Genomic DNA, 22,524 nt, shown 5'->3' with positions numbered 1-22,524 from the left:
AACATGGGTTAAACTTCCCTTCATGCTGCTGCTAGTCCTGCCCTCTCCCAGCAGGAGCCTGATTGGTTCTCCAGCAGTCTTGTGCTGCTCCCTTGCTCAGCATTTGAATGTAATTGCAGAGTGAGGAAGGCACAGGGGGAGTTGAATGGGAAGTGGAAGCTGGCTGTTGGGCTTATCTACTCCAGGAAAGCTTTAAAAAAAAAACAACCCAACCCTTATCTGTTTGTTTTGTTTGTGTGTGATTTGTTTCCCTTGCTGAAGCCACTATGTTTCTTTCCTCCACCCTATATGTGTGTGGATGTTCATGTGTACAAATGTGAGAGAAGTCCCACCCTACCCCCCCACTTGAAAATCTGTGTGGGAGAGCATGTGTGAGATAAATTTTTATAAAAAATCATTTTCAAAATATAAGCCAAAACATTTTTAATACAAACTGGTAAGAAAAACCCTCACCATCCCAACAATATACCTTCTTGTGAGGAAATTAGTCAGTACAAAAGTATTAAAAGTTTTGAAAAAGAATAAGAGGGAAGAAAAAAATTATCTCACAAAATCGATCTGTTTTTGTTCCTGCCTTGAGAAGCCGCCTGGGTTGCCTTTTGGTTTACTATGTGCTGGCTGTTGGGTTTGGAGATACTAAACTGCTTATAGCTCCAATCTGGTCTCTGTGTGTGGTTTTCCAAACCCAACCTCTCTCACACACACACACACACACACACACACACATATATATATATATATATATTCACAACAAAATTCTCAAAATGGTTTAAATAACAAAATATATGAGGAAATGGCTCTCTCTCAACACATTTCTCCTTATAATAATTACTATTTTATTTTGCTTTGTGCTTGTAACAGTAGCTCATGTATAAATAACTTCCATATTGTATTTTAAATAAGCTTGTAATGGAGTAAAATACCGCAACTTCTTGGAAGTAGCTTCACAAATTGCTAAAAACAAACATTAAGCATTTCTCGCCCCCCACTAAAGGTCTATTTTTATACACTTGCTTCAGAATAAGACTTTGCAAATCAGATCACAAAAAACTCATTTTAAAAGCTCCCTTGCCCTTGAAATACTTGCTTGTTTTTAAATCCTAAGAAATTGGGGTAATTCCATATATGACATTCTGCTGTCCTGCTTGAAATAAATTTGGTGGCTTTTCCTTCTGTAGTGTATAGACACACACTATAACTGTAGTGATAGATATACACTACCATTGCATATGCTTTTCGCTTAAATGTAGTTCATAGAACAGATCAAACCAGGCTGCTTGCTGCTGTGATAGGTGTAAAAAATTTGCTTCTGACTTTACATGCTTAGGATCGGAGTGCATGTGTCTAAAACCTAACATACATATCTATATGTTATAGACAAATATACATATTTTAATATTATGACACATATCCTGTATGTCCTCCAAAGAGTTCAGAGTAGTGTACATGTTCTTCCTCACCTGTTTTATCCTTGCAGCAATCCTGTGAGGCAGGTTAGGAGGGGGGTGGGGAGAGACTCTCACCTGAAGTCCTACAGTGAGTTTCATGACTGAAAGGGGAACGCAAGTCCCCCACTCCTAGTCTTAACTCTCTAAAGTTTATTACGGTCCATGACCAGTCAAAATACACACAAAGCATAAGTCAATATAACAAAACAAAATCAAAACAATAACTTAGTGGCACCGTATCAAATTATATAAAATCTCAGTTACGGCTAAGTTGCTCCCTTCTCAATTTACAAGCGGCTGCCCCAAATCTTGCTATCTGCATTGTGACCTCTCCATGTCGATCCGCCAGGAAATAGGCAATATAATACTCTTCTGATCAACCCAGTCTATTCTTTTAGAAGTGATACAATCCAGGTAGTACGAATGTCCCTGTAGTAAACACAATGTAAAAAAAAATGTGCAACTGACTCAATATCACCCGCATCACATGGACATAGCCGGTTCCTTAATGGGATCCCCTTAAATCTACCATCTAAAATGGCAGAGGGCAAGGCATTTAACCATGTTAGCGAGAAGGCTCTCCTCTGATTTAAAGTGGTCAAGTGGGCGAGGTATGTAGCAGATCGGGGGTAATTTGAGAAGCCGCCTAGGGTGCTGTTGATGGTAACTAAGCTCAAATCCATTTTGCTTCTCCATATCTACCACACATTATTTAATAATCTCTTTGGCAGCATCATGACATAGTGACAATAAATATTGCATTGAGGAGCCATATCTACCCAGATTGTCATAGAGGCTCTTGCTCCAAGATAAGTGAAACTCATCTTTCAATACCAAGTGACAATGACAAAGACATCATTTCATACTGTGCGGGAGAAGGCAATGGTAAACCACTTTTACCAAGAAAACCACATGTAGTGCCAGATGATGGGCCCTGAGGTCAGATGGTACTCAGATTGTATGGTACTCAACATGCTACTGAGAAAGAGCTAAAGATCTCTCAGAATACCAATGGTGTTTATGACGTGAGTAGACTAAAGCCTTTTGGACGTCTAGCAGCTGATGTTGCCATGCAGGAAAAGAAAACCTAAAGCTGCAAAGACAGAATTACAACGGGAACGTGGAACGTAAGAAGCATAAATATGGGAAAGCTCAACACATCAACACATCGAAAGATGAAATGAATTGATGAAAAATTGATATCTTGGGCATCAGTGAATTAAAACGGACTGGAAAGGGACAATTTCAGTCAGAAAACCATACCATTTACTATTCAAGACACAAAAACCAAAGAAGGAACACAGGGGCATAACTATAATAGGGCAAGGGGAGATAGTTGTTTGGGTGCCCCCCTGAGGCAAGTCACACGACTGACACCCGCAACTGTGCACCCGCCCAGGCTTCCTTCAGTTGTATTCATTCTCCGAAATTGATGTGTTTAGACCTGGAGCTACCAGAACAGCATGTCTTTCTCTAGTACCATTAAACAACTTGCATCGTCCACAATTTACAAAACCTTTTTAAAAGTAGCTTAGGATGATGTTCTGGCACATAGGTGTGTTCAGCCTCATTTAAGATTTCTTTACTTCATGAGCTGAGCTTCAGTGAGGGGGAGCATTTTAAAATCTTGTCTCGGGGCCCACTCCAACCTTGCTATGCCCCTGAAGGAACAGTGTTGCTATTATAGTCAGGAAGGATATAGCAATGACAGTACCTGGAAACAATGCAGTCAGTGACCGACTAATATCAATAAGATTTCATGGGTAACCCTTTAACATGACAGTTCTTCAAGTCTATTCCCCAACTGATGCAGAAGAAGAGGAAGCTGATGAGTTGTATGCTCAAGTCCAGTCTGAAATTGACAGAACATGCAAGCAAGATGTGATGCTGGTGATTGGAGACTGGAATGCCGAAGTTGGAAAAGGTAAGGAGAAAAACACAGTTGCCCTATATGGCCTAAGAAACAGAAACGAAGCAGGAGAATGACCTATTAGTTTCTGCCAAGCCAATGATCTCTTCATTGCCAACACATTCTTCAAACAACCAAAGTGGCGCCTATACACATGGACATCACTAGATGGAGTACATAGAAATCAAATTGATTACATTATTGATGCAAGGAGGTGGAAGAGCTCAGTTATAATAGCAAAGACGTGGTTGGGGACCAATTGTGGAACAGATCACAAACTGCTCATGTGCAAGCTCCAAATCAAGCTAAAGCGGAAAAACAAAGCTTTGCAGCTTCCACGATATGATCTTGAGAACGTACCCACCATTTTCAAGGAGAACATCAGGAACCGCTTTGAAGTTCTGAACCTCATTGATAGGGAACCAGAAGAACTGTGGAATGAAATCAAAGAAGTTGTTATGGACATATGTGAAAAGATACTGCCAAAGACCAAGAAACAGAAGAAAGCAAAATGGATGCCAGAACAGACGGTGGAAATTGCCAAGAAGAAGAGAGAAGCCAAAGTCAAGAAAGATGAAGACATCAGGAAGGAAGTTAATATGGAATTTCAGAACGCTGTTAGAAGAGACAAGGAGCAGTGCTACAATTACATCTGTAAAGACCTTGAGGATGGAAACAGATATGGAAAAACAAGGCAAGTTTTCCAGAAGATCTCTGAACTCAGAGGGAGGTTCCAACCTCGAATTGGTATGTTAAGGGATGCCAAAGGACAGATAGTAACTGATGCAGAGAAGATCAAACAGAGATGGAAGGAGTATACTGAAAATATGTACAGCAGGGACGTCAACATCCAAGATACTCTAGAAGATATCCCCTACTTGCAAGAACCTCTAGTACGGGAAGATGAAGTAGCACTCCAGTCATTACCAAGTCGGAAGGCTAAAGGAATTAATGGAATAGCTACAGAAACTAGTCCTTGGTAGGGTTGAAATGAAGGCCTTGGAAAGGATATTTAGATGACGTGATGTGTCTACACCTACAAACATTAGAATCGTTCAGACAATGGGTTTTCCCATTACACTCTATAGATGTGAAAGCTGGACTTTGAAGAAGCAAGATAGAAAAAGTATTGACCCTTTTGAACTTTGGTGCTGTAGAAGACTTTTGAGGATACCATAGACAGCCAGGAAAACAAACAAATGGATCATAGAACAGATCAATCCAGAATTTTCATGACCAGGCTCAAACTATCATACTTCGGACACATTATGTGAAGACCCAGCTCCTTTGAGAAGTCCATAATGCTGGGAAAAGTTGAAGGAAAGAGAAAAGGACAACCAGCAGCAAGGTAGATGGACTCTATTACAATAGCAATGAATGCACCACAGAGTCATTAAAGGCCAAGTTGAAGACATATCATCCTGGAGAGGATCTATGTGGTCGCTAAGAGTCAACACTTAATCAATCAGTAGAGGGGCGATTAGGTTGAAGATTAAAGGATGTGCTGAGATCGCATCAGCACGCTCTTCAGTGACATCAGGGCAGCCATGTTCTTGCTACAGCTCTGGCATTAATGTGTGCAGCAGCCACTATTCATTTGAACCAGTACAATGTTTTGTTTTGTTTTGTTTTATGTAGAAAGTAGAGTTTAAACACTCAGAAAATGTCAAGTGCAAATTGCCTTTGAGCACCATTTATTATTTCAATGATAATGTATTTTTTGACATCACAGAGATAAAGTAAGTAGCGATGAGTCATAAAAGGGCAACATTGGGTGGGGGGGAAGCAAGCAGGAAGTGGTCCTGTTCATCTGCTGCTTTCCAGGGAGAAATCTCAAGAGTCTCTAGTTCTTGCATTCTGCTCTTCTCACCACTCGTTTACTGCACAAAAACAAGTGAATCAGATTGTACCATGTTTATGTGAATTCCTGACCGCATGATTGATCTTCCTTTTCAACCTGGAAATGGGCTGCAGAGTCAAGGAAACTCTGTGCTCAAATGAACACACTGCAATCCAGTCTGTTGCTTTCTCTATGCGAAAGGTATTAGGAGAAAAAATATGTTGTTAGTACGAAATTTCTCCCCATAAAATGATGAGTGAATCTGGAACCAGTGGCATATTTGGGCAGCTGTTAAGGACCTACTGTGGATTCCCGAGATCACCTCTGTGTCCATAACCTGTGTCTGGCAGCGGCAGCATGACTCTGTCAGGCCCTACCCAGGTAGGAGCAGGCTTATGGAGGGCAGTCTGCTAACGACTTCCCAAATTCAAAGCTAGCCTTGAACAGGCTGAAGTGAAAAACACCATTCTTCATGCTTTCCCCAAAAAGGCCTTGTTGAAGCCTCTCTTGTTGAATACTAGAGAATGGATACAAAGCAATATAATGGGTTTTTAAAAACAATAAATATGCCTTTCCGCTTTATTTCTCTTTTCTCTCCCATATATTTTGCCAGCTACTGCTTTTTGGGGTTTTTTTTTGCCAACATATTTACCACTTCAGGAAGTAGCATGTGTTGTGAAAAAAATCAAGACATGGATTAAGGAAGATTTAAGATGTTGGCTTGCTGATATTTGTAGAAGAACTTGACAAATAAAGACTTCCTGTAGAGCTCATCTAACACAACAGTATTATGAGTAGTGCACTTTTAATAAGTCTTTCTGTACTAATAAACTCAACAATCCAGGCAGTCCAAGCAGTTGTTCTGACAGCCCTCTGTCCCCTAAACACAATCTGTTATGAGGTGAAAGTACCCTGCAAAGGCTTAGGAAATCTCATATCTCCCCTGTTTCATGTTTTCAAGGCTAGCACAGACAACAGGTTACAGGACTGCGTCCAGATAAGACCTAGCTGAAATTAAATCCTGTATCTTGCACATGATCAGAGACAAACTGATCTTTACTTCAAACATTCAAGTCCTGATACTGAACTAAACACAATAGATTCATTCTAGGTCTGATACAAATTAAGCCGTGGATAACCCACTGCCACCCATCCTCATGGCAACAACCCATAAGTGCAACAACCCATCCTCATGGCACTGGAGCAGGTTAGGCATCAAACTCTTCCTTAATTCAGGCAATAGTTTATACTCAGTCCTGAACAGTGGTAGTCAGTGCCACCGGGGTTGAGGGTCCAGAGGGTGAGGCACATGGACACAGTCACAGAACAGACTGTCTGTCTGATGCCGATTGCTTCCCTCTCTTTTCTCAGCCTGCCTTGGCTTTAACATGAGTTGCATTCCCAGCCCAGCAAATGGCTGGTTTACTATTTTTGCTATTGACAAAACTATTGCAAGTCAGAAACCCTTGCCAATCTATTGCAGATCATCCAGAGATCTACTAGTGAAGAGGTTCCCAATGTGTGGTACTCCAGATGTTGCTAAACTTCAGCTCCCATCATCCCCAGCCACAATTGTGTCTGGAGATGATGGGAGTTGTAGTTCAACAACATCTGGAGTACAACAGTTTGGGAACCCCTGTACTAGTAGATCTCAGTTTATATTCTGCTCCATCTCAATCATGACCCTAGAAAAGACTAAAAGCAAAGAGAAAGAAAACCAGAGTTACCAGAATGCCTTGGGTTCCACACAGCACAGAGCTGTTCTATTATTGTTTTCTTAATGGCTGAACTATCCTGAAATTAAATAGATTAGCAGGTGAAATCACCTGTCCACCACAAGGTGATAGGCCATGTGCTTTGAGGGAGGCAAGAATTGCTGAGTAATGCTTGCTTTCTGCTCCTTACTGCGCTTAGCTATTGATTCTAATCTCAGCATTCAATGTGTGGGGTTATTGAGAGCTTGAGAGTGAAAAGCCACATGCTTTGAAAGATAAAAGGATGAGTGTTCTGTGCATTGAGAGGGAAGAACTGATTCCCACCACCCAGAAAGATTCTCACAGCTATTTGGCTAAAGGAAAGGAGAGGGTAGGAAGAACCAATCCAGGACTGATAACATACACAGCATCTATCTTGCAGTCACAGAACTCTAACTAGAAGCAAAACTGGCCATTAATGAGTTCTGGAGCAAAATAAGCAGCACCACAGGGTATCTCTGGCTTATTTAACCACGGTGACTCTAGGAGAAACACACAAGGAATAAGGCTTGTAGCATCTGATGTAATGGTTTGAAGGCTGCTTGATTTTTTATTCCCCACCCGACCCATCTTACATCCAAGGAGCTCAGGGCAACCAAAAACGGCTTTGTTTCCCATCGGCATTTGAAGCTGGACATTTAAACATGGAGGATTCCAATTTCAATATTTTTACTAAAGCTCTTCAACAGTGATGTTGCTTTCAGGTAGATGAATGCAGCAGGATATTTTGCCAGTAGAGGGTACCACCTCCTTCAGTAATCTCCAGTTGGCTTGACTGTTAAAAAAAAACCCCAAAGGCCCATTTGAGAGACAAGTGAAACAGCAAGTGGGCTTACTTGAGGTTAACCAGGACTCATACCACAGACAATCTGGCAGCTCCATTGTCTCCACCTGCAATCCTCCTCCCTCTTCCATTGAGCATGTCACTTGCCCAGCAAACCATTGGCTCTGATATGAGAGGGGACATGCTTGCAGGAAGAGCTTCTGCACAAATCACAGGTTACTGCATTTGAATGACACAATGGGGTCAGCAATTTACCCAACTTCAAACCAAAAGTTCAATCTGCAATTTGAAGGTGGCAATGGAACCACAGCTGTGGTATTTTCCCCACATTTGGATGATGAGAAATGCTGACCTCAGGTAAATGTAACTGAGGGTTGGCATGTTGTCCGAACTGGGCCAAAATGTTTAACTCGAGGCCCAGGGACGTATCTAGGGTGGGGCAGGCAGGGCACGTGCCCCAGGCACCACTTGAAGGGGGGCACAATTTTTTAAAATTAAAATATTTTTTTAAATGGCCACCAAAAACAAAATGGCCACCGTGCATACTCAAATGGACTCTGTGAGTCCCTAGGCCATGCCAGGCCTCGCAGAGGCCATTTGAGCATGCGTGGTGGCCATTTTGTTTTCAGCCATTTTTAAAAAAAAAATATTTTAAAAAATGGCCACTGCACATGCTCAAATGGTCCCTGCGAGGCCCTAGAGGCCAGTGGGGGAGGGGAACCTTTGCAGACCCCCTCGTGGCCTTTCGGAAGCCCCTCGAAGGGGCTACAGGTGAAATGGTTTTTTAAAAAATTAATATAATATAAGTCACTGTACACATATTCAGATTGGCACTATGTACAGAGAATCAGGGCTTGTGAATACTGAGCTGAAGCTTATGAGCTAGGATTGTATTCATTTGCTCTTACTTTGCTTCTTGTGATGAGTTAAATGTGATGTCTTAATAATATGGCTATTAATGGTGAGTTTGTCTTTGAATCAGTGTGAAATCCTTAGTTTTAAGGTCCACTGGGAGTTTCTTGCTCTCAACTGTCTGAAATACTAGAATATATTCCAAGCAGTGACGCAGTTTACTCTGCATATCCTTTAATTATTTTCAGAGTATCTGGGAAAAGTCAAATTCTCCATTGATTTTTAAAACTTTTGTAATAGTGATGCTACAGTGCATAGTAGAGAATTAGATAGACACTTCTGTTTAGTTTTCCAAGTATATCTCCACATAGTATTTGGGTATTTCATGAGCTCCAGCATACTGAAATTTGTAGTTTTCCAGGATTTTTTGGTCTGGCTATGTCCACTGCCATATAGTTTTTGAAATATTAAAAGATTAACAAGCTTGACTTGTATTTTTCAGCTGATATTATGGTAAAGTTATCTGAAAGATGGGTGTCAGATGTTTGGACAGGGGGCCCTTGTGCATCAGAAAAATGTGTTCCAAAGAGCTGTGAAACCCTCAGGGACATCTTTTGGGGACAGACAGTGGGCTTCAGAGGGAAGGGGAAGTCAAAATGTTCATTTTGACTGTCATTGCACAGTCTCCCACGAGAGCAATGGAGCAGCAGCAGTCTGGATGCCGACATGGATTCACATGTGCCTTGTCAGCATTGGTATCAACCAGTGTCTTTATGCCACCTTTATGCATTAAATATTTTGTAAACATTCCTATGGCAAAATACATGTGTTGCTACATTGTATTCATGACAGAATCATGCCATCTTCTCCATAACTGGCCATTGATAGCCCCTGATATAGTTTGATTCATTAGTCGGTCAATAAAAGATATTACAAAAACAGCATAAAATGCTAGTGCTGTTTCCTTTTAAGGAAATTGAAGTGTGCTCCTTGGACTGCCATGTAAGCATACTTGGAATCAGTGTCCTTGAAAGCATATTACGTGTACAAATAAGCCCTATTCACAAGTTACGTTCAATGCACAAACAATGGTACACTTCATATCTGTACCCTGTGTTTGAGGGGCCTGTACCCAGGTCCAGCTTTTAAATGAATCCATGGACAAGCATTCACAGAAAAATGTGTACATGTGTAGCATCTGTAACATATGAACATAATCTAACATATGAACATAATCTAACATCTGAATAGGGCTACAGATATAAAGAAAACCAGAATTTATCTGATGGCATTTTCAGCTCAGTACAGAAAGGAGTGCTTACACATGCATTGTAAAATGTGGAGCTCGTTTTATCACCTTTTTGAGACAGAGGAATCTATTTATGGATGTGGATTTTAAAACATCAGCACATGTGGTACAAGAAGTCCACATAGAGTTTTGTTACCCCTTCTTTGCATTTGTGCACCTTTTGGAAGTTTGGAACTCATGAAGCTATAAAACAAAGGGATTATTGAAAGAATAGTTTGGTGCTTTTAGATTTTATGTATTAGCCCATATGAAATATTAACATAATGGGTATTATTGGTTATTTTAATGTGTATGTATATGTGAATTTTAATGATTTTAAGGATTTATGTATTGATTTGAGTATATATGTGGGTAATTCTAAAACAGTATATATTAAATATCCAGCAACTTTCATCCTTTGGTATGTTTTGAGAAAAATCCTTACAATATTAGGTTGCAGTTGAATGTGTCCCCTTAATGTCTTTTTACAGATTTATTTAATATTGCATACAGCAAAGGTTTTGTGTAGGTGGGTTCTTGTGGTGCAATACAGAGTTTCTATTGGACTCACCTAGTTCCTTCTTCTTTTTGTTGCCATTCTTTCACCTGAAACATGTCCTTTATTTTTATTTTTATTTTTGTGGTGGGAACTCTTTAAAAAGTTGAAAAACTTCTGTGGAGAGGGGTGGGAAAGTTGGCCTCATGACTGTAAACTATGAGAGCAGGTCCGCCCTTCCCCGTGCCAGGGATGCACCTAGGCAATTGGGGTGCCTCCAGCAGCCACCCTGCGCCCGCCACGCCATGCCTCTGTTTTCTGTTTTTTTTGTTTTTGCATAATTCAAGCCACCATGGCATGTGTGTGGCTGAGGGGTGGGCCGGGTGTGTGTGAGCTGAGCAGGACTTGCCTCCCACCCCCCGGTGGTGGTGACCAGAGTGACCACTCGGCCTGTCCATTCGGCCCAGAGGCTCTTGTTTACTGCGAGGCGCTACAGTGCACCGGTGCAGTTAAAATAGATTGCCACAAGCCCATGATGCCACGCACTGGAGCGCCTCGCAGTTATCAAGAGCCACTGGGCTGAATAGACAAGCCCAGCGGTCACTTCGGACAACACCGGGGGAGCAGGTAGGCAAGTCTTGCTAAGCTCACTCCCCAGCTGCCACTCCTCACTTAAATTATACAAAACAAAAACACCGGACGTACGGTGTGGCGAGGTGGGCACAGGTGGTTGCAGGAGGGCCCCCCCCTGACCATTTGGAGTCTGCCCCTGGAGGCCATGGACCAGGGCCCCAATGTCCGGGGGTAAGAGTACCTCTGCTCCCTCCCACCATACCAACCAGTCAATCCTCAAGGAAAAACATTCTGAGCAAATAACACTCTGAGCAAAGTGACTTTCAACAGCAACTGAGTGCTTCCGTATTTCTATGTGACACCTTTTTGCTTCCTGATAAAATAATATACTGGAGAGTAATTGCAGTGCTGTTGGTGGCGGCAGCAGCCAGAGGGGCAGGAAGTGAGGGATACATACCAGCTGACAGAATGTCAACAAAACATTAAGCAAAAGCACTTCCAACAACAACATATGGTTTAACTATAGTGGCAGAAATAATAGCTGTAAGGAGGCAATCACTAGAATGCCTAAAAATGTAAGAGTAGCATCTTTAGCGGGATTCATCCATCCCCTGTGGGGCCATGAGCTACCATGGTGGGTCTTTTGAGAGGACAGAGAGGAGGTCCCTTTGTCCAATGTTCATTTTAATGTGCAGTACATCAAACTATATGCAGCAGAAACTAAGATTTTGTACAGTTGGGCCTATTGAGTTTAATAAGGATGTGGGTTGTTTCCTAAGAAGAAACAGAGGGGGCGGGGATAATTGTTTGCTTTCCATTGTCATAACCTTATACTAAAAGTACATTACAGCCTTCTGTTGCGCCCTCTCATTCTTTGTGGGCCATCTTCATTTTTTGTGCTTCCCCTCTTTCTTTATTTCCCCTCCCTCCCTCTCGGTCACTTTCGATTCATTCGCCTTTTTCCTTCTGTAAGCAAATTCTGAAGGAAGGGGATGCTTGTGGGTAGGGGTGGGCTGCAGCCACTGCTTGTGCAGTTGGACACAAAGTTTATAATAAACCTGCATGCTTCCTCTGTAACATGTAAGGATACAAAGGCAACAGCCGCACCCACTGCATGTCCCCAGCATCTGGGATTCTGCCTGTGCACCTGGAGGTTCTCTATAGCCATCATGACTAATAGCCACAGAGGGATCTCTCCTCCTCCATGAATGTTTCTAACCCCCTTTCAAGCCCATCTAAGCCAGTGGTCATCACCGCATCTAGAGGTGGTGAGTTCCACAAGTTAGTTGGTTTTCTTTTTGTGTATTCTGAACAGAGACAGGCCTCAGTGCTGAATGTGATTTAGAGGAATTTCCTAGCTAAAGGACTTCAGCAAGTGATTAGGTGGAAATCTAATCTAAGTGATTAGGTGGGAAATTAGCTGGGGACATGCAATGGATTTGGCTGTTGCCTTTGCCCTCTTACATGTTACAAAGGACTCATGCAAGGCTTATTATAAACTTTGTGTCCAACTGTACAAGCAGCAGCTGCAGCCCACCCCTATCCACAAGCATCCCCTTCATTCAGAATTTCTTAACAGAAGGGGAAAGTCAAATGAATAGAAAGTGACATGTGGGGAGCAGGGAGGGCAGGACTGGGATGACTCGCCCCTGGTGCTCTGACACTTTGAGCTGCACCCCCAAGACAGTGTTTGGATTCAAACCAGAGCCAGCATGACCAGTAACAGTAACTTGTGACTTCACAGTCAGCCACAGAATTCTGCCATCATGGTTCCCCTTGGAAACCTACGAAGATTCTGCAGCAGGCTCACTTGGCAGCGTTTTAGATTAGCTGAAGCATCTTCAATAAATTGGCTGTCTTCGGCTGTCAGTTTATTAGCAACTTATCAGCTTAGTTGTCAAGATGGGTGGCTGTTGGTCATGTGTGGCCTGCAGGTAAGTCTCTGGCATGGTGGGTGAAGCAAAATCTAATGGCACACACGTGTGGACTTGGTTTTTAAAGATGCCCTTCCGTTGTTTTAGCCTGTCTGGGCAGAGAACTGAAGCCCAGCCTGCTGTGTTCACATGTGTTTGTGCTCCCTGTGGGAACTTCAGTGGTCACAAGTTCACCACCACTATTCACACCAGACAGCTTCTCCCTGAAATGCAGGCGGCCCTCGAAGGTCACCTGCTTGGCTGGTTTCCACTGTGTTTCTTAAGCTTGGAGGTCCTAGACTGGTGAAGCTGTATCACTCAGGAGCTACTGGCTGGCTCCTGTGGGCCCACTTGGGGGGTTGTGGGGAAATCCTGCCCACCAGTTGAAACTGACTTCAAAAGCTGCCCCCCAGCACCCCCATGTTATTTCCAAGAACATGCCTAACCTTTTCTTCTTTCATGTTCCCATAGGTCTCACCCAGAGGCAGAACCAAAGTGAGTTGCTCTCTTCTCTACCCTTGACTCCTCTTAATGCTTTTGTCTCTGGTGTGGCCAGCTGAAGGGATGGGGGGGGGGAGAGATAAGGGGGAGGTGTTCAGACATAGCCCAAACCCAGGTGTGGCATATATTGCCTCATCAAGGTGAGCCCATCTCCTTTCCATGTTCAGAATGCCAGTAATTGGCTGCTGAATCAAATGCCAATTTCATCAACTGTCCCCTTGATACCTTTGGCAGGCTGCCTCCCTCCTATTTAAAACACAAAACAGCATGTATGTGTCCCTTGGGGGGGGACTTTTTAAAAAGTGGGGAAACTACACTGGAGAGGGGTGGGAAACCTGGCCTCATGACTGTGAACTACGAGAGCAGGCCCACCCACCCCCGCCCCGCCACAACCAGTCAATCCTCAATGAAAAATACTCTGAGCAAAATGCAGTGAGTGACATTCAACGGCAATTACATTCACTGCTCCCAACTATGGAATCATCCAAAATTAGCAGGGCCAGCTAGAAGGATTAGGGGAGAGGACATACTTGACTGCATGTGATTTAAAATTAGACGGAGGGCACATACTAGTAATACCCCTAGTAATACTAGTAATACCCCTAGTATTACTGGGGGAGGAGACCCTCTCTTTCCTGTGATTTGCTACTAAGAATATTTCTCCTTATCTCTGCAGGGATGAAGATGAAGAGGGGGCACTGACAGGTAAGTGGATGATGAGAGTGCCTGCTTCTCCTCAGGGCTCCCCAGCCCCCCAGGGAAAGCCTCCTTGGAGAACTGTTTCTCTTAGACAATGGAGAGAGATGGGCAGACATCCATCTGATGGATGGATAGCAGGAGGGCAGGTTCAGCCACCTCTGTTGATGCAGACGAAAGTGTTAGAGGAGAATGGGGGGTGTGTGCTCTGTGAGTCACATCTAGCTATCCTCCATTCGAGGAGGAGATGGGGAAAGGGCTGTGGCAGCAGGCAGGTAGGTTTGGTCATTCTCCTTTAGAGGTTGTGCACTTTTGAAAAAGTCCTGTGAGAACCCTTTGCCCACACCCAGCCCCAGAACATCCTCTGGGTCTTTTTCTCGCTGCCTGCAAAAAGAGGAAGCTAATTATTTCCAAAGTATCTCATTTTTTGACAATTACATGGGCCAAGATGGAATTGGAGGATCACCTGAAAACAAGGGCAACATTTCCTGGCCAATGTGCTCTGAGCTTGGTCCAAAGAGACACTTTCTTTCTCCGACCACAGTTTTCTACCTCTAGGAGCCAGGCCCGCATTCCTGAGATCACAGCTATGCTTCCTGCTTATGGCATCCAGGCAGATTTTCAAGACCCCCCCACCCCACTAGGCCAAGAGGCTGTAACTGGGGGTTGGTTCGTGAACCAGAGATAGTCCATGTCAACCATCAGCTCCCATTCTGCTCAAAGGAGAAGCTTCTTTCCTCACACAGAAGGGAGAGCCCATAGCCCAGTAGTGGAACAATTGCTTTGCATGCACAAGATCTCCTGTTGAGACTTCATCATCTTCTGTTAAAGGATCTTAGCTAGCTAGGAAAAGGCCTCTGCCCAAGAGTGGCTACCAGCCACACTAGGGCAAAGAGAGCCAAGAGTATGACTTGGTAGAAGGCAGCTGCACTTGTATGTACAGCAGACAGAGCCTGGCCATTGCACTCCCTTCTGAAATGTACTTGGTGAGGGCTGTCTTGCCAGTCAGTGATATGCAATGTACTCCTCTTCATTCCTTGCTTGTTTCCTTGGGTGGCCCACCTCACCCACAATCCCAGGCTACTTCCCCGCTGGCTAACCTAGGCAGAAAAGGGAGGCCATTTCTATCAGGCCTACAAGCCACGATCATTTCCTGATTCCTGCTTTATTTCCTCTCTTTCAGGTCATCCCATAAACCCAACCCATGTTGCACCATTTTCTGGTGGACTCCCCAATGTTTTGGGGGACACTCTGGGGAAAGAGCTCCTTGAGGAACCCTCCATGCCAGAACCCCTTCCAGCACCTCGCATCACCAACAACATCCTGGGCGAAGTGCTCATTGAGGAACCCTCCATGCCAGAACCCCTTCCAGCACCTCACATCAACAACGACATCCTGGAGGAAGAGCTCACTGAGGAACCCTCCGTGCCAGAACCTCTTCAAGCACCTGACATGACCAATGACATCCTGGAGGTAAAGCTCACAGAGGAACTCTCCGTGCCAGAACCTCTTCCAGCACCTCACATCACCAACAACATCCTGGAGGAAGAGCTCATTGAGGAAACCTCAATGCCAGAACCCCTTCCAACACCTTGCATCACCAATGACCTACTGGGGAAAGTGCTCATTGAGGATACCTCAGTGCTAGGTCCTTCCATCCTCACAGACACTCCAAAGGAAGCAGCTTCTGTGTCAGAGCCCTTACTAGAGCCTTCCATTGCTGATAATTATCTTCAGCAAGAAGTAGAACTCCTCAAAGGGTTACAGTATGACAATGTCCAGCAGCGTAAGTATTGCGACACCTCAGAAACCTTTTGCATATACACCCAGCACAAAGATCAGCTGCAGTTTTGATACCCAGCCCAGATGATGGACTAAGCCCTAACACTGCCCTTTTTGCAAGTCACCAGTACTTAGCCTGGTCAGCACATACAACATTTGTTCCTTTTTGTTCTCTTTGTTGCAGAACTGAGGGTTCGCCGCATTTCCCAACAGTTCCCTCGTTCTCTCTGGGCCATCAACCTGCAAATCGGACACATGCGGACAAGGCTCATCCACAGTGAAGTTTGGCTGCAGCAGTGGGAAAGGGAAGGTATGTTCACAGCATGCCCCTGAAATTGCTGCTGGGCTAAGAACGGCTCTTTTGTTTATTTCATGTTGAAATGCTTGATTTGAGTCTGCATCTTAAGGTTTCAGGGGGGAGGCCTGTGAGTGGGTTGTCAGTGCTTGCTGAAGTGTTCCTTCGTTTTTTGTCTTTCATGTGTCCAAGCTCCAGTGCCTGTAATCCAAGCAGCTTCTCAGAGTGAGCAGTGAGGGCAAGTGATGGTGGGTGTGGTAGGATGTCAGCCTTTGCAGCTGACCTCCTGCTTCTTCTTCTCTCTTGCAGATGTTCCTGCAGGCCCTGCTGCACTTCTCCAGCCCTCTGGGTCTGATTCATCATTGTCCTCTACCTCTCTGGAGGTTGCCTCCATCCCACCATCCACGTCCATCCTCTTCCCTCCTCCTGTATCCCTCTCCACCTCCTCCTCCCCCCCCTCCTCTGGAGCCAGACCTCAGCAATGTAAAAGAAACTCTGCAGAGTTTGGTAGAGATGCAGGTCCATCAGCTGCGTGACCGTAAGTCTCACAGAGGCAGCACTCCATAACCTCTACCTTTTCCATCCTCATTATGATTTTACAATCTAAAAAACTTATAGTCTAAAAACAGAGGCAGGGATACAATAGAAGAAGTAGAGGGAAGCTGAGGTGGGGGCAAGTGGGGGAAAGATGTGTATGTATTTCAGCTGCACCTCCTTAGGACCAGGGAGACCCAGGTTTGAATTCTCATCCAATCATGAAACTCTCTGGGTGACTTTGGGCCAGTCACTTGTCACACAGCCTAACTTACCTCTTAGGGTTATTGTGAGGGAAAAATAACCATGCATAAACCTCCCTGAGCTGCTTGAGGAAGAGCAGAATATGAATGCTAAAAGGAAAACAAATATCAGCCCTTTTGAGTTTAAGCTGAGATGAAACAGGAAACCAAGGAGGATGATATACAATTGTGCATATTGCAAATCCTCCTTATAGTGTCATCAATGTACATGGGCAAAAGTTCCCTGCCACCAGGAGCATACAGTCTAAAGTTTGGCTTTGGAGAGAGAAGTGAGGAAGAGGAGGAATGGGAGAGGAAAGCATAAGGGGCATTCGATTCAAGCCGATGGAGCTGCCTCTACTGAGGCATTACGCCAAAGGCTGCGCAGTGGAGGTGGGTTTTCAGGTATCATTGGAGGGATAGGAGAGAGACGAGGGGCCACATCTGAGTGGCTGTTCCAGACCCAAGGGTCAGAGAGAGGGAAGAGAAAGAGTTGTTTTAGAGAGCAGGAGACCTTCAGGTGGCTCCTGAAGACAGAGAAGCTGGAAGAGCAAAAATCAACCTGATGAGGTACAAGTTCACCGGGGGGGGGTACATAGCCATGGAGGGTTTTCAAGACAGAGAGGAGGAGTCTGTGCTGGGCATGGAAGGGGACTAGAAGTCCGTGCAGGGACTGACATGGTGGAGGACAGGCCCCTTCACCCTGTTTGTGTTCTCTCCTTCAAGGCCAAAGAGACCTCCGCGGCTGCCAGGAATGCTTACAAAGCTTCAAGGCACTGAGGGAACAATTGAGGCGGCTAAGGAGCAGACTGGCCAGGGTGGAAGCCACTATGGGGATCGTAGTTCCTCCAAGGGAGCTGGACGTTGCTGAGGAAGAAGGGGAAGGCAGATTAAAAGAGACAACTGTGCTACTATTTACATAAGTAGCAATAAAATGCTGTGTATATATTTTTTAAAAATTAAATATTTGTTTTAATAGGATGTAGAGACAGAACAGCAATAAAACTTGCATATTTATTGTTTAAAAAAATAAAATGTTTTATTTTAAAGAAAATACATTTGTCTTGCTTTGAATATTCTTTGGGTAGAGTTGGGTAAAAAGGTCTTTGGGTCAAACTCAGCTACAGAAAAGACTCTCTTGGCCAGTCCACTCAGGGCCAAGAGATGTTTGAGAGGTTCAAGATGTAGCTCAAGATAGACAGTTCCTTACCAGGAGGCTCATACAGAGCTTGTCTGCCCCAACATGTATGGCTAGGAGGCTGGATTTTGGCCCTGAAGAGGGATCTGCCCCGTGTGGAAGAGGATGGAATGGTGATGCGGAAGAGGAAGCTTGATTTAGGGCAGGGCTGCACAACTCCAGCCCTCCAGCTGCTGTTTGGCTACAGTTCCCATCAACCCTGACTATTGGCTACTGCGACTACTGGGGACTATGGGAGCTGTAATCAAACAACAGCTGGAAGGCCCAAGTTCGAGGCCAAATGTTATTCTCCAGCCTTCTTATTTTCCACCAAGAGCCAAAGCAGCAGCTGGAGGCTTAGATCCAGGCAGAGTCAAACGGAGTGACTGATTTGGCCCTGGGGGAACAGCTAGGAGGTGGCACCTCCATTTCCTTTGCAGGAAGAAAAGCTGTGGGGGTGGCTCTCTGTAGAGCATGACAGGAAAGAACCAAAAAAGGCAGCCTCCATATCAGGCCACCTCCCAGGACCTTCCAGCCTTGCTTGTACTCTGGCAGAAGAACCCAAGGAGACCACCTTTATATCATGAGAGCTCTGTATCAGACCTCTACCCAGGGCAATCCATCCCTGCTGATACTTCAGGGAAAGAGAATGAAGAGGCCCCCTACATAGCAGGCCTCCTCCCAAATGCAGGATCAGCAATGAGATTAGACCTTTAGCTTCCAGGCTGTTTTTCTGCCGGAGAAGAGAGAAGAAGGAAAGCCTGAAAGAGAGCACTTGTCACTGCAGATGTTAGATTTGATATGACAATGAAATAAGACAGCAATGCAGGGACCACTGCATTAGCTACACAACTCAGTGGTCAAATGCCTGTCCTTGACCATCTCTAACAGCCCTTAAAGATGGTCAAGTGTAAGGACAAGAATATGTTTGCTCTTGAGGCTCATTGTGCATGCACTGAGAAGAATCATTAGAATCAACAGAAGATGCCTTCTTAATGGGATACATTGGGTTGAGTGTTTGCACCTAGAACACATCACCATGGGAGTGCTGTGCCCATGAATGCAGTAATGCAAAGAGGTGATGTTTCAGACAAATGATGCGCCTGATTCAGACAGCTCTAGGCAACAAGCTTGATACTCTGGCAATGATTCAGGAATATCATCCAATCTTCAATGTCAGTTTCCTTTTAAAAGTGAAGAGAGAGTTTCTGTAATCCTGACACCATTATTACATTTTATTAACACTATGCTAACTGGATGGTCATACATTGATTTTCTTAAAAGGATTCAATTTCCTGGCCAGAGTGACCAACATTTAGTCTACTAATTGTTTTAACTTAAGAGAAATAAACAGCTCCAGGAGATATGACTGTTTTGGATGCCCCTTAATAAAAATGGAACTACTTTTATAGAATTTCCTTATTTTGCCAAAACCAAATAGTCTCTCTCTCTCTCTCTCTCTCTCTCTCTTTTCTTCTGATAGAGAATAGTTCATATCTGTATCAATATATGCCAGCCCAGGGCCAACTCCAAAAGTAAATGGGATATTTGGCCCAGGGGTCGGGGAGCCAACAAAACAGCAGCTGAAAGTCCCTTGCTGTTGCCTAGCAACTAATACACATCCCTTTGCCTTGGCTCAGCAAAATTGCCAAATCAGATCTCAACAGGGATATCACAAGCCACTGCACACCTAACCATGACAGTGCCTGCAACAAGGCAAGAAAGGATGCATCTTGTCAAGAGAAAGGCACACCACCTGCATTCAAGGGTGGAACTTGGGGGGGCAGCCAGGGCACGTGCCCTAGGCGCCACTGAGGAGGGGGCACCACACCAGTTCCTGCCACCCCCACCCCATTGCCCACCGGCCCGGCCCCAGGGCCCCTCAGCCACTTGCCATCCTGCTTGCCTTGCCCTCCGGCTCTGGCCTAGGATCCAAGCCGCCTGCAAACTGCAGAGAGCTCTTCTTCTCTCCCCGCCTCTCAGCTGATTGGCAGGTGGGCGGGGCTTCCAGAGAGGCCTCCGTGTAGGCCTCCCTGAAGCCTGAACTTGGCATTCCCCTGCAAGCCAGGAAGGAGACAGGATGGAAGAGTTCTCTGCAGCAGACTCTCTGCCCAGACAATCCAACACAGCTTTTGCAAGGTAGACTGTGAATTCCTTTTTGTAGTTACCCTCCCCCCACCCCAGGTATATAGGGATCTGCTTGCCATAGGGCTTTGACATGGCGGGGGGGGGGGGGAGACTGAGAAGTCTCTGAATATTTAATTTAAAAGAGATTGAAAAATTTCTGGCTTTCAATTTCTGGCTTTTTACTATCTAAAAAGGCCTGTTGCTTGTTTCATGGCAGAAAATTACAAAAACTTCTGGAACAAACAATATTATATTCATTCGTTCATGTATTAATGCACTTATGTTCAAGTTGTTTTGCAACCCAGAAGGTCTGAGTGAGAACTGTGAAGCATGTGTTGTGCTTTTATTTTATTTTATTTTTCTTGTGTGTGAACTGCTCTCCAATAACTTCACAGGACTTTAGGGCACATCTGGCCAACATGTGAATGCAGAACCTCCATTCCAGAGGAGATGTGTGTTAAAGGGCTTTAAAAGCCTCATGTGAAAAACCTCCTGGAATCAAACTTTACTGAATTTGTTCAAGAATTCTGAGAAAACAAACATAGGCTCACCCTGCATGGTTGAAAGTCTCCTTTGCTAATCTGCAGCAAGGAGGCCATTTTAATAATTAGTGTTTCTGGTGTGTTCTAGGCATTAAAAGTAGCACAAATATATAGTACTCAATGTATATCACTATATATTGTGAAGTGTCCGTGTGTGTATTCAGTGAAATGTATTTCCTGGCAGCATACTTATTTTGAAATATCAGACTTAAATCCTTGGGGGCCTGGGGTGCGTGGAGGCCCTGGACATTGAGGGGCTGGTGGCCCATTTTAAAATCTCATCTTGGCCCATTCCAACCTTGCTATGCCCCTGGCGGTCACTACACATGGGTTTCTGCACAACACCTGCACAGAAGAAACTTCCATGTAGAAAATGTGTCTCTTGTAAACTGACCTTGAATTTTCCATCCATGACTGGGATATCTGAGATTTAGAATCAATAATAAAAGAACAGCACACTGCTTGTGATGGGAAGGGGCGAAATTACAATGATTTCTTAATCGGGCAGGGGCTTGTTTTGGCCCTGGCAGAACTTGGCTGTCTGCTCCTGTTGAAAATTCCTCTATCTAGTGTGGCAAACTAATGTATCCTCCTCCCTCCTGGTGTCAAAGTAAGCACTAGTGTGGTGAATGCACATATACCCCATCATGAGCCAACAGTCATCATAAGACAAAGGCTGGCAGGAATCATTCACTGGTTTATAGACACACACACATACACACCACCACCACCTTCTTCTTCCCCTATTTTGCTAGTGGCTATTTGGGCAGGTGATCCTCTAGTCTAGGACAAAGTCATTTTTTTAAAAAGCATGATATGAGACAGAGAAAATGACACTTGGAATCCTCACATAACTCCTGACTGTTGTTCTAAGTCTTTTACAGAGATGGCTCATGTTTTCAGGTTTTGATCAACAACCATGCCTAGATGGTACAGTGTTCCTTTTAACAGGGATTTCCAGATATTGTTGACTACAAGTCCCATCATTCCTGTTTGGACAAGGGTGCAATTTCAGTGCTTGCCCTAGGCGCTATTTTCCCTAGATACGCCTCTGTCAAGGCCTTTCCCCACTTTCAAAGAATTCTTGAAATGACACAGAAATTGGAAATTCAGATTCTTGCTGTGCTTGTCTCCTAATAGCTCATCATAGTTTTAAAGTACCGGTAAGTATCAGACAGAGTGAGAAATGTGGCAATAGTACTCTGGAAAATTCAGACTTGCTCAAATTGTGTAATTCAGGGATCCTCAAATGACATCACGACACAGTGAACCTCCTAAATCAGGGTGGAGGGGCGAATGAGAGTTTTTTCCAAGAGCAACTTGAACAAAATTTTCAGTCAGGTAACAATTATTCTTGCTCTGGCCAATTGGATAGCAAATGCAAGTGAACACAAAATAGAATATTGGGTCATTTAGAAGTCATGGTGCAATATAAAAAACACAAAAATCCAATAAGAAAATACTAATTTGCATCTCTTGGCCCTCAACATGGACAGTGCAATGAAGAAACTGGACGGTCCTAATGCCCATCAGGCACACACACGCGCACACACACACACGCACACACACACGCACACACACACACACTATATGTACCCAAACAGAAGGTTACTCTGAATGTAAGACAATGCCTTAAAACAGAGGTGAAATATACCTGTATTCACCTAAAAGAAAGAGGAATCAGAATCTAAAAACGACCCCTGCATATTTAACAGGAAAGAACTGGAGGGAAACCTCAACCGCTTAGAGTCTTCATTGTCAGGCGGTATAT

General features: G+C 44.2%; 2 protein-coding genes across 7 annotated transcripts in view; one reads left to right on the top strand and one right to left on the bottom strand.

Moving 5' to 3' along the window:
• The window catches only part of WWC2 (WW and C2 domain containing 2), a 196,323-nt gene that overhangs the window by 117,468 nt on the left and 56,331 nt on the right, over nt 1–22,524 (bottom strand). The gene's annotated exons all lie outside the window — the stretch shown is intronic.
• Nucleotides 12,763–17,955, top strand: LOC128327632 (uncharacterized). 2 transcript variants are annotated; one of them, XM_053256670.1, is made up of 7 exons: nt 12,763–12,878; nt 13,329–13,352; nt 14,035–14,063; nt 15,238–15,840; nt 16,021–16,146; nt 16,441–16,669; nt 17,634–17,955. In XM_053256670.1, exons 1-6 carry the CDS (start codon nt 12,847–12,849, stop codon nt 16,665–16,667), a joined length of 1,041 nt encoding a protein of 346 aa, XP_053112645.1. In that variant the 5' UTR covers nt 12,763–12,846; the 3' UTR covers nt 16,668–16,669; nt 17,634–17,955. The 2 variants fall into 2 exon arrangements, 1 of the variants encoding a protein (XP_053112645.1); XR_008308709.1 differs by lacking the exon at nt 17,634–17,955 and having other exon boundaries at nt 16,021–16,356; nt 16,441–16,493.

This window comes from Hemicordylus capensis, chromosome 5 (genome assembly GCF_027244095.1).
Source record: "Hemicordylus capensis ecotype Gifberg chromosome 5, rHemCap1.1.pri, whole genome shotgun sequence".
NCBI classification, from domain to species: Eukaryota; Metazoa; Chordata; class Lepidosauria; order Squamata; family Cordylidae; genus Hemicordylus; species Hemicordylus capensis.
This window is presented reverse-complemented; position numbering and strand designations above follow the sequence as displayed.

Coding starts and splice junctions, on each gene's coding strand:
- LOC128327632 (XM_053256670.1), top strand. CDS start 12,847: ATGGGTGGCTGTTGGTCATGTGTGGCCTGCAG. Junction 13,353..14,034: donor CACCCAGAGGCAGAACCAAA/GTGAGTTGCTCT, acceptor TTATCTCTGCAG/GGATGAAGATGAAGAGGGGG. Junction 16,147..16,440: donor GCAGCAGTGGGAAAGGGAAG/GTATGTTCACAG, acceptor TCTCTCTTGCAG/ATGTTCCTGCAGGCCCTGCT.